Raw genomic sequence first — 16388 nt, 5'->3', positions numbered from 1 at the left:
ATGTTTCTGAGTGTGTTCACAGTGCATTGTTTTTCAGTGTGTTCACAGTGCGTTGCTGTGTTCCTGAGTGTGTTCACAGTGTGTTGCTGTGTTTCTGAGTGTGTTCACAGTGCGTTGTTTTTCAGTGTGTTCACAGTGTGTTGCTGTGTTTCTGAGTGTGTTCACAGTGTGTTGCTGTGTTTCTGAGTGTGTTCACAGTGCGTCCTGGAATCCTTTTCCTCTCTTTGTTCCGCAGTTCTGATGGCAAACTGATCTCTACTGTGTGAGGACAGACACACAGACAGGCAGCACCCCTGCCCCAGATCGCCACACAATCACTCATCTTTCTGCAACCCCTCCCTCACACCCCCCCGCCCCATCCCCATCTGTTTCCGGGTGCTCCCGGTTGACCAGTGGAATGCCGTTCCTGGGAATCGCAGCCCGTGGTAACCTGGGAGCCCATGTCCTGGAGGGATGATCCTGTCGCCTGCCTATTTCATGTACCTGGACTTTTAGAAACCCTTTCCTCCTGTACACCAAACAGGACGGAAAGCCTACTGGTGCTGTGACTGAACGGACATACTGTAATACTGAATATGGCCACTGGGATTCACCGATGAGCTGGATGTGTTTGTATGAGGGTGTGTGGAGTCATGCCACTGCATCCCCTGTTGACTGTTTCACAAGAACAGTGTGGAACCTGTTTTCAATTGTCAATAATAATCGTAATAATTCCTGAAGGGAGATTACCATTTCTAAAACATTTAATCATTGCCTACTGCATTCTGTACACAAAAACTGTTATGGTTGGATTATTTATCCAAGTTTTATGAAATTATTAAAACTAAATTGTTTTCTGTTTTGTGTGCAGCCATGAAATGTTCATAAAAAATGTAATAACACAAGACTGCTAAATGATGTGAGGCATGCAGAGAGAGTCCTTATCTCAACTCAGTGAGAGAAAGCACCAGAAACCCTGTCAGTCATTTTATTTCTGTTTGAACCCTGTCATTTTACAGATGTGTCTGATATTGGTACCTTTTCTGGCAGGCACATTTAAGGACCCCAATATGTAACACTGGGACTTTAACTCCCTCCTACAGGCACAGTCACAGTCAATCACAAGGACCTGGACTCCCTGCTACAGTTACAGTCACAGAAGGCAGGCACCTAAACTCCCTGCTACAGTCACAGTCACAGGAGACAGGGACCTAAACTCACTGTTACAGTCACAGGAGACAGGCACCTAAACTCACTGTTACAGTCACAGTAACAGTCACAAGAAACAGGGACCTAAACTCCCTGCTACAGTCACAGTCACAGGAAACAGGGACCTGAACTTCCTGCTACAGTCACAGTCACAGGAGACAGGCACCTAAACTCCCTGTTACAGTCACAGTCACAGTCACAGTCACAGGAAACAGGGACCTGAACTCCCTGCTACAGTCACAGTCACAGGAAACAGGCACCTAAACTCACTGTTACAGTCACAGTCACAGGAAACAGGGACCTAAACTCCCTGCTACAGTCACAGTCACAGGAAACAGGGACCTAAACTCCCTGCTACAGACACAGGAGACAGGGACCTAAACTCCCTGTTACAGTCACAGGAGACAGGCACCTAAACTCACTGTTACAGTCACAGTCACAGGAGACAGGCACCTAAACTCACTGCTACAGACACAGGAGACAGGGATCTAAACTCACTGCTACAGTCACAGGAGACAGGGACCTAAACTCCCTGTTACAGTCACAGTCACAGTCACAGAAGGCAGGGACCTAAACTCACTGCTACAGTCACAGTCACAGGAGACAGGGACCTAAACTCACTGCTACAGTCACAGTCACAGGAAACAGGCGATCTAAACTCCCTGCTACAGTCACAGGAAACAGGCACCTAAACTCCCTGCTACAGTCACAGTCACAGGAAACAGGGATCTAAACTGCCTGCTACAGTCACAGTCACAGGAAACAGGGATCTAAACTCCCTGCTACAGTCACAGGAAACAGGCACCTAAACTCCCTGCTACTCACAGTCACAGGAAACAGGCACCTAAACTCCCTGCTACTCACAGTCACAGTCACAGGAAACAGGGATTTAAATTCCCTGCTACAGTCACAGTCAGTGTCACAGGAAACAGGGATCTAATCTCCCTACTACAGTCAGAGTCACAGGAAACAGGAGACAGGCACTAAACTTACTGCTACAGTCACAGTCACAGGAGACAGGCACCTAAACTCCCTGCTACTCACAGTCACAGGAAACAGGCACCTAAACTCCCTGCTACTCACAGTCACAGTCACAGTCACAGGAAACAGGGATTTAAATTCCCTGCTACAGTCACAGTCAGAGTCACAGGAAACAGGGATCTAATCTCCCTACTACAGTCAGAGTCACAGGAAACAGGAGACAGGCACTAAACTTACTGCTACAGTCACAGTCACAGGAGACAGGCACCTAAACTCACTGCTATAGTCACAGTCACAGGAAACAGGGATCTAAACTCCCTGCTACAGTCACAGGAAACAGGCACCTAAACTCCCTGCTACTCACAGTCACAGGAAACAGGGACCTAAACTCCCTGCTACTCACAGTCACAAGGACTATCACAGTCACATCCTCTGAGGTGTCCCCAAAGAACCCAAGAAGCCAGGGCCTCTGCTTAACACATGATCAGACAGTGCGTTGAGTACATGTGCTCTAAGCATGTTCAGTCCATGTGTTGTACGTACCTGGACAGGCTATTCCATCTATTCAGACTGGAGCCCATAGGATCAGTGTTACTGAAGGGTGCTGCATCATCTCATTCATTCAAAGCCAGTCACCTCTTGGCAGGTCAGTTCACTGGTCTGTGATTGGGCAGCTCTGGTTGCTCAGGAGATTGTGACTTCCAAATGGCCAAATAAGGAAAACATCTGGAGAAAGATGTTTCACTTCCTTTAGAAGTTGCATCAGTCAAAGAGCAATAAGAACAGGAGAGAAGCCATGGCTATCATTACCTGTACGCCAGCCCCCATATTTCTGCTCCAGAGTCCAACCTGCACCCCCATGTGTGTGCTCCAGAAACCCACCTGCACTCCCATGTGTGTGCTCCAGAAACCAACCTGCACTCCCATGTTTGTGCTCCAGATACCAACCTGCACTTCCATGTTTGTGCTCCAGATACCAACCTGCACTCCCATGTGTGTGCTCCAGAGACCAACCTGCACTCCCATGTGTGTGCTCCAGAAACCAACCTGCACTCCCATGTGTGTGCTCCAGAAACCAACCTGCACTCCCATGTGTGTGCTCCAGAGACCAAACTGCACCCCCATGTGTGCTCCAGAGTCCAACCTCACTTCATTTTTCAAACTTAGCTGCTACACCATCTGAAAAAGAAAACGTTTTTTTTTTGTGTGTGTTTTTTTGTTTGTTTGTTTGTTTTTTGTCTTCTGGCACTGTTTGTAAAGGAAATATTTCAATAAATGAATGTTGAAGAAAATACTTAAATAAAACAGAGACATTTGAATTTGGAGATAAGAACTGTTTTTGTGGTTCGGTCCTCAGCTATTCCCCTCTCCATTCCCACAATGCAATGCTCTCAGTGGATCCTCATCTATCTTTCCACTGCAACAAAATGGTGGTACTGTGCTGAAGTGAGTTGTTTCTGATTGGTCAGACTGTAGTGAACAAACCGGCCACTTATTTCTCAAATGTGTGCAGGTCACAACTTTAAACAGCATGTTAAGTCCAGCTTAGTGCTTACATACAACTTTAAACAGCATGTTAAGTCCAGCTTAGTACTTACGTACAACTTTAAACTGCATGTTAAGTCCAGCTTAGTACTTACATACAACCATAAACAGCATGTTAAGTCCAGCTTAGTACTTACGTACAACTTTAAACTGCATGTTAAGTCCAGCTTAGTACTTACATACAACCATAAACAGCTTGTTAAGTCCAGTTTAACACCGCAATATATTCCTAATATAACTCCTCTAAACTAGGTCAAACCCAATGTTTATGTTTTATACAAGTGTAGCCTGATGTTTAAATATAACCTGAGTTTAAAACCACAAACATTGTTTGTTTAAGGGGTTTAGATTATTATACCATGAATTAGTCGCAGAGATTTACATAGTTAAATGCATTTGATTATACGTCCCAAACATTCACATTGTTTATTGCATTTGGATTTCAGTACTAGAACAGATGCACTTAATTTAATCAATTTCATTTTCACTAGAAAGATACGATATTTTCTTAATGGCAAAACCTGTGAACCATAAGCAAATTTGGTTTTGTTACATTACAGGCATTTAAGAGCAGACTCTCTTATCCATTTATACAGCTGAATATATACTGGAGCAATGCAGATTAAGTACCTTGCTCAAGGGTACAATGGCAGTATCCAACCGGGAAATCGAACCTGCGACCTTTAGGTTACAAGACCAACTCCTTAGCCATTATACGACACTGCTGTTCTGTTGGGTTGTTTGGTCAGTGAGCAGGTATGAAACAAACACCCAAACACTGAAAAAGTGTGTTTACATTTTTCCAAATGCAGTAGTGATCAACACTTTTTATCACATTTCTTTGCATTTGTATGTTGATTCATCCAATGTCACTATGTTATTTCTCTATATTGATGTCAGATGTTACATAATAGCAGTAACAAAACCCTAAATGTCTTTCATTTTATTTTACTTTTATTTAACCAGGTAAAATTTGGGAGAATTATGTGCATGACTTTCAGATTCAGTGCTTGAAAAGAGCACATTCCATAAAGCATGTAATTCCAACCTCTGATTACAACCTTAGAGGTTCTAAAATATTACATACAACACTGCCTAAGGTTTAAACAAATAGTGTGTAGCTTGAAAACACTTCTATACATTTTAACAAACACTCAGTATGCTTTTGTTGAGATATCGAACACCAGATACAGTACACTGCTGCTGGTATGCTGTGACATGCTGCTGCCATGTGGAGGTTTAAAGGAGTACCATGGTGATTTTCACACTTTCTCGGTTTTATGTGCTATTTGCACAAGAGGCATTGAAGAAACACAATGAGCAAAGTATTAAATATGTCCGTTCTGTATTTTTGGAGAAATATGCGTTTTAAATTCATCGTCCTATTTTCAACCGGTTGAGAAAGTTGTCATTTTGCTACGTCACTAATACAGTAACTACTCCCATTTCCACGCCCCGTAAAGAAATCTGACAGCACACACCGTCCTGCTGTTCAGACAATGAAAATATTTGACTAACGTTAGGTTCACTTAAATTAGAGTGCCTTTAGATTATTTCTGGTTATATTCATTTAGCTAGCTAGCTAACGTTAGCTAGCTAGGAGGTTTGCTTTCATAAGACAATGTTATCGATAACGTTAGCTTGCCAGTTTGCTTTTATGAGGACGCTATAGTTGTGCTTATATCTTAACTTGGCTAGCTAGATATCAAAAATTATAACTGGATATAAGTCAACGTCCTTACCTTAGCTATCTACCGATACTTGATATACTAGCCCTAAGCTAGCTAGCTTGTGAAAATTTAGTCTCCCAAAGAGAGCGCGTATCATGGGGGTAGCTATGGAAACGGGGCACGGTCTGTCAATCATAGCTAACTGACAGTTCTCATTACCACGCCCAGACGGTTCGGGTGAATTTTTATCGTGGGAAATTTAGGCTTAGAAAAATACGTTTTAAAGTGCATTGAAATGACTGAAGAATTAAAAAATTATGCACATTTGTTTTGTTGTTGCCTGAAGACAACTGGGAAGTGTCACGTTCAACCACCATGGTACTCCTTTAATGTGATAACAGAGGGGAACTCCACCAATCATACAGTACATTATTAACAAGCAATTGAATAACGCAAATAGTGATTGGTGGATACAAATTCCAGCAAATACCCACAGAGAGCCCAAAAGTATAGCTGGAAAGTAGCTACCAATTGCCACCAACTTTGTTCTGTTGACTGTCACAAATAAAATCTGGGATATTATCCATGGTATAAGACCCTAGCAATGCCCGTTGAGACTATTACAAAATCAATAAACTTTTTATGTGTTCTTTTGATACACAAAATGATATATGATATAAATGATGCTTAATTTGTCATAACTTGATCACTGTGATTCTTAGCACTCTGTGGCAAAAAAACTTTGTGTATTATACTGATACACTTATTCATACTGAACATATTCTCATATCAGGAAACGGTTTGCTACAATCAATCAATCAATCTTTATTCCGGACTGAATGTCCATATAAAATACAAAATACAAGCGATCTGCAAACTGGTTAAACTGAGCTGTGAAACATTTAAGGGCAACACTGACTGTGTCTTACACACCCTGACTGTGTCCCACACACACTGACTGTGTTCTACACACCCTGACTGTGTCCCACACACACTGACTGTGTTCTACACACACTGACTCTGTCCCACACACCCTGACTGTGTCCTACACACCCTGACTGTGTCTTACGCACACTGACTGTGTCCTACACACCCTGACTGTGTCTTACGCACCCTGACTGTGTCTTACACACCCTGACTGTATCCTACACACCCTGACTGTATCCCACACACACTGACTGTGTTCTACACACACTGACTCTGTCCCACACACCCTGACTGTGTCCTACACACCCTGACTGTGTCTTACGCACACTGACTGTGTCCTACACATCCTGACTGTGTCTTACGCACCCTGACTGTGTCCTACACACCCTGACTGTATCCCACACACATTGACTGTGTTCCTCACACCCTGACTGTGTCCCACACACACTGACTGTGTTCTACACACACTGACTCTGTCCCACACACCCTGACTGTGTTCTACACACCCTGACTGTGTCTTACACACCCTGACTGTGTCTTACACACCCTGACTGTGTCCTACACACCTTGACTGTGTCTTACACACCCTGACTGTGTCTTACACACCCTGACTGTATCCTACACACCTTGACTGTGTCTTACACACCCTGACTGTGTTCTACACACCCTGACTGTGTCCCACACACCCTTACTGTGTTCTACACACCCTGACTGTGTCCCACACACCCTGACTGTGTCCTACACACCCTGACTGTGTCTTACGCACCCTGACTGTGTCCCACACACACTGACTGTGTTCTACACACCCTGACTGTGTCCCACACACACTGACTGTGTTCTACACACACTGACTCTGTCCCACACACCCTGACTGTGTCCTACACTCCCTGACTCTGTCTTACGCACCCTGACTGTTTCTTACACTCCCTGACTGTGTCTTAGGCACCCTGACTGTTTCTTACACTCCCTGACTGTGTCCTACTCACCCTGACTGTGTCTTACACTCCCTAACTGTGTCCTACTCACCCTGACTGTGTCTTACACTCCCTAACTGTGTCCTACACACCCTGACTGTGTCGTACGCACCCTGATTGTCTTACACACCCTGACTGTGTCTTACAGACCCTAACAGCTCTTAGGTGTGTTATTCTGATAAACACTGAGCCAAGTTTTTATTTCATATGGTCACTGAGACAGGTGTGTCATGCGTGTGTCATGCGTATGATCACTGAGACAGGTGTGTCATGTGTATGATCACTGAGACAGATGTGTCATGCGTATAATCACTGAGACAGGTGTGTCATGCGTATGGTCACTGAGACAGGTGTGTCATGCGTATGGTCACTGAGACAGGTGTGTCATGCGTATGATCACTGAGACAGGTGTGTCATGCGTATGATTACTGAATTTTAAATGTCAGGGCTGTCTTTGTTTTGCAGTGTGGGTCCAGACTTTGCCCGCTTCTGAGCTTCCAGGACCTGCCGTAAGTGACAAACACCCTCGCCGCCATTCAGTCAGCCAATCAGACAGTCTCTGCAATGCTCCTGCTATTTCCCTTTTTTCTCCCTGCTCTCAGCACAGTCATTCAACATCGTCACACAGTACAGTCATACAGCATGTTTATACAGCACAGTCATATAGACAGGCTTACAGCACAGTTATGCAGGCCAAGCATACAGCATGATTATACAGCACATGCAACCCAGTCTCACAGCACAGTCATTCAACGTCATCATACAGCACAGTCATACAAAATGTTTATACAGCACAGTCATATAACACAGTCTCACAGCACGGTCATACAGCACAGTCATACAAAATGTTTATACAGCACAGTCATACAACACAGTCTCACAGCACAGTAATACAGCACAGTCTCACAGCATGTTAATACAGCGTGGTCATGCAGAACAGTCATACAGCAGTTACACATAGTATGTTTATACAGTGCAGTCATACAACACAGTTATACAGCACAGTCACACAGTATGTTTATACAGTGCAGTCAGACAACACAGTTATACAGCACAGTCACACAGTATGTTTATACAGTGCAGTCATACAGCACAGTTATACAGCACAGTCACACAGTATGTTTATACAGTGCAGTCATACAGCACAGTTATACAGCACAGTCACACAGTATGTTTATACAGTGCAGTCATACAGCACAGTTATACAGCACAGTCACACAGTATGTTTATACAGTGCAGTCATTCAGCACAGTTATACAGCACAGTCACACAGTATGTTTATACAGTGCAGTCATACAGCACAGTTATACAGCACAGTCACACAGTATGTTTATACAGTGCAGTCTCACAGCACAGTTATACAGCACAGTCACACAGTATGTTTATACAGTGCAGTCATTCAGCACAGTTATACAGCACAGTCACACAGTATGTTTATACAGTGCAGTCATACAGCACAGTTATACAGCACAGTCACACAGTATGTTTATACAGTGCAGTCTCACAGCACAGTTATACAGCACAGTCACACAGTATGTTTATACAGTGCAGTCATACAGCACAGTTATACAGCACAGTCACACAGTATGTTTATACAGTGCAGTCATTCAGCACAGTTATACAGCACAGTCACACAGTATGTTTATACAGTGCAGTCATACAGCACAGTTATACAGCACAGTCACACAGTATGTTTATACAGTGCAGTCTCACAGCACAGTTATACAGCACAGTCACACAGTATGTTTATACAGTGCAGTCTCACAGCACAGTTATACAGCACAGTCACACAGTATGTTCATGCAGTGCAGTCTCACAGCACAGTTATACAGCTCGGTCTCACAGCACAGTTATACAGCACGGTCACACAGTATGTTTATACAGTGCAGTCTCACAGCACAGTTATACAGCACAGTCACACAGTATGTTCATGCAGTGCAGTCTCATAGCACAGTTATACAGCACGGTCACACAGTATGTTTATGCAGTGCAGTCATACAACACAGTTATACAGCATAGTCGTACAGAACAGCCATACGGCACAGATATATAGCATGTTTATACAGCACAGTCATACAGTACAGTCATACAGCATGTTTATACAGTACAGTCATATAGACAGGCTTACAGCACAGTTATGCAGGCCAAGCATACAGCATGATTATACAGCACATTTACAAAGCACAGTCATACAGGTCGAAAAAGACAGCCACTTCAGCATTATACAAATATATACACAGCACAGTCATTGAGACATGCAGCACAGTCATACAGCACAGTACGACAGTTTAATAGTGGCGCATGGCACACTGTGATTCAGACACTCTCATGAGCTGTGGCAGGGCACAGTGGTACAGGGCAGAGTGGGGTGGGACAGTGGGGTTGGACAGGGCAGATAGGGGTGGGAAAGTGGAGTGGGACAGGGAAGATAGGGGTGGGACAGTGGTGTGGAACAGGGCAGAGTGGGGTGAGGCAGGATAGATAGGGGTGGGACAGGGCAGATAGGTGTGGGACAGTGGGGTGGGACAGGGCAGATGGGGGTGGGACAGTGGTGTGGAACAGGGCAGAGTGCGGTGGGACAGTGGGGTGGGACAGGGCAGATAGGGGTGGGACAGGGCAGATAGGGGTGAGGCAGGGCAGATAGGGGTGGCACAGGGCAGATAGGGGTGGGACAGTGGGGTGAGGCAGGGCAGATAGGGGTGGGACAGTGGGGTGAGGCAGGGCAGATAGGGGTGGGACAGTGGTGTGGAACAGGGCAGAGTGGGGTGAGGCAGGGCAGATAGGGGTGGGACAGTGGGGTAAGGCAGGGCAGATAGGGGTAGGACAGTGGGGTGGGACAGGGCAGATAGGGGTGGGACAGTGGGGTGGCACAGGGCAGAGTGGGGTGGGACAGGGCAGATAGGGGTGGGACAGTGGGGTAGGACAGGGCAGAGTGGGCTGGGACAGGGCAGATAGGGGTGGGACAGTGGGGTTGGACAGGGCAGAGTGGGGTGGGACAGGGCAGATAGGGGTGCGACAGTGGGGTGGGACAGGGCAGATAGGGGTGCAACAGTGGGCTGGGACAGGGCAGAGTGGGGTGGGGCAGGGAGGAGAAGAGTTGGGTATTAATCTTTGCTGTTCTTTCTTTCTGTGGCACCCTTCCCCCAAAGCAAGGGCAGTGCAGCGAACCATTCTGCCCCCTCCTGCATCAGAGCCTCACCCTGCTCCTCCAGCTCATGGGGTATACCCACCCTGTGGACCAGCCATGCCCAGACATCTCTCCTATAGACTTACCTGTTCCTCTCCCTGCACCTCCATCTCTCTGCCCTCCTCCTCCCTGAGTCTCTTTTGCCCCAAGCCTCCTCCCTGTACCTCCTTTTCCCTGCTCCTCCTTTTCCCTACAACTCCTTGTGCCTCATTTCCCTCCCCCTTCTTCCTGTCCCTCCTTCTCTCTGAACTGCACCTCTGTGCACCTCCTTTTCCCTGTGCCTCCTTCTCTCTGAACTGCACCTCTGTGCCCCTCCTTTTCCCTGTGCCTCCTTCTCTCTGAACTGCACCTCTGTGCACCTCCTTTTCCCTGTCCCTCCTTCTCTCTGAACTGCACCTCTGTGCCCCTCCTTTTCCCTGTCCCTCCTTCTTTCTGAACTGCACCTCTGTGCCCCTCCTTTTCCCTGCGCCTCCTTCTCCCTGCTTCCCTTTGTTCTGTGTGGTCACTGATAGGATCAGCACATGCTGATATGTGAATATAACATTTGCAGTAAATGCTGTACTTTAATGTAGCTAAACATTCAGCCCTAGTTTATAGTGAATGAGACCATAGCCTTGCTGAGAGCAGACTAGCAGCAGTTTCTACCAGTGGGTGGGACTGCCTGACATTAAGGTAATACTTTCAAAAAACATTAATGATGTAATTTCCTGTGGCAGTAACTCCATCTCAGTGCAACTATGATGTGCTCAGTTATGGGATTGGCATATACTGCCCCTTTACCCCAAGCTGCAGAGCTAATGCCCCTTTACCCTAAGCTGCAGAGCTAATGCCCCTTTACCCCAAGCTGCAGAGCTAATGCCCCTTTACCCCAAGCTGCAGAGCTAATGCCCCTTTACCCCAAGCTGCAGAGCTAATGCCCCTTTACCCCAAGCTGCAGAGCTAATGCCCCTTTACCCTAAGCTGCAGAGCTAATGCCCCTTTACCCCAAGCTGCAGAGCTACTGCCCCTTTACCCCAAGCTGCAGAGCTAATGCCCCTTTACCCCAAGCTGCAGAGCTAATGCCCCTTTACCCCAAGCTGCAGAGCTAATGCCCCTTTACCCCAAGCTGCAGAGCTAATGCCCCTTTACCCCAAGCTGCAGAGCTAATGCCCCTTTACCCCAAGCTGCAGATCTAATGCCCCTTTACCCCAAGCTGCAGAGCTAATGCCCCTTTACCCCAAGCTGCAGAGCTAATGCCCCTTTACCCAAGCTGCAGAGCTAATGCCCCTTTACCCCAAGCTGCAGAGCTAATGCCCCTTTACCCCAAGCTGCAGAGCTAATGCCCCTTTACCCCAAGCTGCAGAGCTAATGCCCCTTTACCCCAAGCTGCAGAGCTAATGCCCCTTTACCCCAAGCTGCAGAGCTAATGCCCCTTTACCCCAAGCTGCATAGCTAATGCCCCTTTACCCCAAGCTGCAGAGCTAATGCCCCTTTACCCCAAGCTGCAGAGCTAATGCCCCTTTACCCCAAGCTGCAGAGCTAATGCCCCTTTACCCCAAGCTGCAGAGCTAATGCCCCTTTACCCCAAGCTGCAGAGCTAATGCCCCTTTACCCCAAGCTGCAGAGCTAATGCCCCTTTACCCCAAGCTGCAGAGCTACTGCCCCTTTACCCCAAGCTGCAGAGCTAATGCCCCTTTACCCCAAGCTGCAGAGCTAATGCCCCTTTACCCCAAGCTGCAGAGCCCCAAGCTGCATAGCTAATGCCCCTTTACCCCAAGCTGCAGAGCTAATGCCCCTTTACCCCAAGCTGCAGAGCTAATGCCCCTTTACCCCAAGCTGCAGAGCTAATGCCCCTTTACCCCAAGCTGCAGAGCTAATGCCCCTTTACCCCAAGCTGCAGAGCTAATGCCCCTTTACCCCAAGCTGCAGAGCTAATGCCCCTTTACCCCAAGCTGCAGAGCTAATGCCCCTTTACCCCAAGCTGCAGATCTAATGCCCCTTTACCCTGGGTGCTGGGCTGCCTTTAAACAAGCATGTGCTTAGGAACTGTGCCTTTGTCCACAGTTTGACACATTTGGGTTGTGAGCAGTTGTAGAATAAATGTTTCATAGCAGTAAGACAAGCAAGCAATAAGCATAGATTACAGTCAATGTGCTTTAATTTGCATCTCAAAGTGCCTACAGAAAGCCTTCACTCCCCATTGACTGCTCTCATTTAGTCCTGCTGCACACACGTAACTCAACACATTTATTATGCAAAAATACATTTTATTCAGAATAACCATGCAATTATCATGTAACTAAATAATAATGAAATTTAACATATGGATCTGAAATCAGCAGAGCTGGACCTCATTAATGCAACCAGTCTCATCTCTTAAGAATGGAAAACACCAAGGGGTGAAAACTTATAAGGGATTTTAAATATAATTCTGAAGTCATCTAAATACATTTATATTCACATTAGTAACTTATATAAGAGTATTAAAAAATCACATTTAAATACATTTGAATTTGACTTCGCAAAAAAAAAAGAGAAATAATCAGTGGGGGTGAAAATGTTCTGAAGGCACCATATGTATAACAAGATTTATTTGCTGTTCCAAATCATGGTACAGTTGGTGTGTTCAGTGTGTCGTCATGTTTTCTGTAAAATGTTAATGGAATGTAAAAAAAATGGGTTTGTAAAATCTGACATTAACTACTTTATCCTTTACAAATGTGTAAGATTGCCACTGATAAAATGAGTATAATGCTGTATATACAGTAGGGCAGCTCAAACGTTTTCTTTTAGAACACACAAGTGTAAATGCTAGAATACAGAAATCTCACAAATAGTCAAGGCTGTTTTTAAACATATACTGTCAGTCTATAAAGCCTCATAAAGCTACATAAGAACTTTATAAGCATAAGCATTCACGATTCACAGCAGCCATGGATGCCACCCTCCATATAAAACCTACAGCAGTTTACTGGCAGTGTTGTATAGTGGTTAGAGAGCTCGGTTTCTAACTGTGAGGTTGCAAGTTCAAATCCCAGGTACCTCACCTGAGTTGCTTTGTTAAAGGCCTGGCTTTGTGCCTGGAATTACGCATTGTAAGTTACTCTTGGCAAGAGTATCTGGTCAGTGAACTAGTGTATGAGGGGAAAAGACCAGTCAAGCCAAACCAGGCCTCTCACCTGCTCACAGTCTAGCGATTATTCAGCCCAGTGTTTTTGTTTTGGAAAGATTTTTGAGTTCATTGTGTATAAAGCACTATTTAGATATAGTTAGTATTAACCGATGTGTTTGGAATATAAGCGCAGATGTGAATGTGGCTGTGATGTGATTTACGGTAGTAAGGGTTTAAGCCCAGGTATGTATGCTCCTGCAGGCCCTTCTCTGAGGCTGGCTGAGCTCATATCAGGAGTCGCCACATCACTTTTCCCTCTTCATTTTCACTGCCTTAAAAGTCAGCTGCAGATTTATTATATTATAATAAATTATAATAAATATTTGCTCTTATTATAAATAAGAGCAAACTGGCCATCTCCCTCTACACAGGCCTGTCTATACAGGCACATCTGCATTAAAGACACAGGAAATGGATGCAGGATGGATGGATGCCACAAACCAGAAGTGATGGATGCCACTCGTGTGACACTTAGGCCTGACGTCAAATCAGGAGTGGCCTAACAGCCAATAAGGGCACAGTATGAATTCTGTGTTCTGTGAGGAACCGGTGGATAGCAGACAGGTACCTGCACTCTTAGCATCACCTGACTGGGCGGAGGAGGCAGGACTGACAGACGTGCGGGGCCTTATTTATAAAATGGCAGTATCATTACCATACCATACAAATATATCTCAAATACTGGCTTACTCAGAAAACCATCACTTAGTTATTAATAAAATCTCACTTTGACATGGATATGATTGTATTTATACATAAAGTTTACAGTAGTTATTTACCTGCTGGTTGTGTAGAGATACTGCCCATTTAAGGCCTGTGTGTGAATCCCCAAAGTGGGCTGTGTTCGCGCTTTTAATATTTGATTGATAATCAGTTTTAGGTATGGAACGATCATGATTGATCTCAGGTGGACCATTTAAGACATGATAAGATGTCTCATAAAGTGTGCTTCAGTGTAAGCAATCTTACAGTAACATTTAAGGCATACTATGCAGGATTTTACCTTGAAAATATTATAAAAATAACCATGCTAAGGCTTATGTATGATGTAATCTCTTTATCCACCTTTGCCAAATTTGTACACCTTTACCTGTATTTGTTATTCTAAAATGTGTTTGGGACGTTTCTGGGCGTGGTGCTGTTTTCTGTGTGGGGAGGGGTGGGTGTGGCTGCAGAGCTAGCTAACGAAGAAGTCCGGATACAGCAAAGCAAAAATTCAAGCTGACAGGGCTCGTTCAAGTACTAAAGTTACCTTTGGAATTGCTTTTCTTCAATGGCATCAGCTGAAGTTTGCTAAGGGGATTAAAAGTGATGCAGAGTTGGCTTCTTTTCTGTTGGACCTGTATGTAACATTATTGGCAGTCTGAACTTGGTGACAACAAAGACTTTTGCAAGGGTCTGAAATTTTCTAATTTAAAGTTCCAACAATAAAACCACTATTACATTCAACATAATGGAATTAATTAAACTATAATTGAATCAGCCTTACTGTTGCTAATTTCATGGAACTAATGTTACCTCTAGCTGTCCAGCTGGTTACCTTAGGTGGGGTAACTTACTCAACGTGAATTGGTGGGGTTGAAGACAGAAGAGGAGAGTTCTTTGATTGAAAACACAGGTCAAGAAATCCTGCATAGTATGATTTTGAGTTTGAATCCAATATTTTTATTTATTTATAAATGAGGCCCCAGGAGTTTTGACAGTTCTGTGATGTCTGAGTTTATAAAAGTGATCTACAGCTTATGTAGACCCTTCTGAAGATTTCCTAAAACTTTTCTACAGTTTTCCCTGTTTGCTCTGCTCCTCCCTGTGTAATCTGCCTGTAGAAGAAGCACTAAATTGCCTATGTGTAAAAGAACAAATAAAGAGATTAAAATACATTTTCACTGTGTTTTTATTGAGCAATGCATTAGTGTCTTAACTGAGTGACCAGCCGCTGTGTTTTTATTACAAGAGATCAGTCACTGCACTTTACTAAGAAATCTGCAATTGTGTTTTACCGAAATATCAGTTATGTTTTTAGGAAGAGATTGGGCATTGTGTTTTATTTAGGGATCACTTCACTTAAGTGCTTTTCTTCACTAGAACACGTCCAACTGTATGTCTAATGGAACCATTGCAGGGATGAATTTCAGATGGTTCTTCTAGTGGGTAAGGTATGTTTCACCACAAATTAACATTCATAATTCATCTATCAAGCACTTATCCCAGCCTACATACTGTATACATGAATATAAATAAATGGCAAGGTGTTCTGGCCTGAATTATCACTATTTGGGAATCTGCCACATAGTGACATAGCTTTCAGAAAATAACTGGCAGTCATTTTCAAATGTCATGTTGAATCAGTGTTATGACAGCCCAGCCATATTGAGCCTTCTTATGCCGGGTGTTATGTCAGATGTGTCATAACAACGCTATCTCACAGCAAGCCCGAAACCATGTACTCAATATTGGTGGGAATGCATATGTACCAGCGGTGGGGTGGAGTGTTGAAGGAGTATTTTTTTTTTAAAGATAAGATACATTTATAAAGGTTTTAGGCATGTAAGAATGAGACTTCGCTGCTCATCTGGGTAAGAAGGGGACAATGAAAATCCCTCCGTAGAAAACAGAGGTATTGTAGCCAGACCCAGATCTATGGCTAAGTCACAAACAAAAACACACTGAGCCAGACCGTACATGTGGCAGCAATCAAACATGCACTTCACAGTACACTGCAGTGTCACCACAAATAAATGCTCCAAACAGGTCAAGGAATAAAA

General features: G+C 44.6%; 1 protein-coding gene across 11 annotated transcripts in view; it reads left to right on the top strand.

Annotated features, from left to right (window-relative positions):
- Positions 1–15503, top strand: part of baiap2b (BAR/IMD domain containing adaptor protein 2b) — a 66561-nt gene extending 51058 nt beyond the window's left edge. For 10 of the 11 annotated variants that reach the window (XM_035406896.1, XM_035406900.1, XM_035406898.1 and 7 more), the window contains one exon: positions 236–3488. In XM_035406896.1, coding sequence (XP_035262787.1) covers positions 236–266 — 31 coding nt within the window. In that variant the 3' untranslated portion in view covers positions 267–3488. Of the gene's footprint in view, positions 1–235; positions 3489–7750; positions 7795–10434 lie in introns of those variants that run through there. The other variant, XM_035406891.1, reaches the window with a different exon arrangement.
- The last annotated feature ends 885 nt before the right edge of the window (positions 15504–16388 follow it).

Source organism: Anguilla anguilla, chromosome 2 (assembly GCF_013347855.1).
Source record: "Anguilla anguilla isolate fAngAng1 chromosome 2, fAngAng1.pri, whole genome shotgun sequence".
Taxonomy (NCBI): domain Eukaryota; kingdom Metazoa; phylum Chordata; class Actinopteri; order Anguilliformes; family Anguillidae; genus Anguilla; species Anguilla anguilla.
The sequence above is the reverse complement of the archived record's forward strand: the minus strand, read 5'-3'. Positions and strand labels throughout refer to the sequence as shown.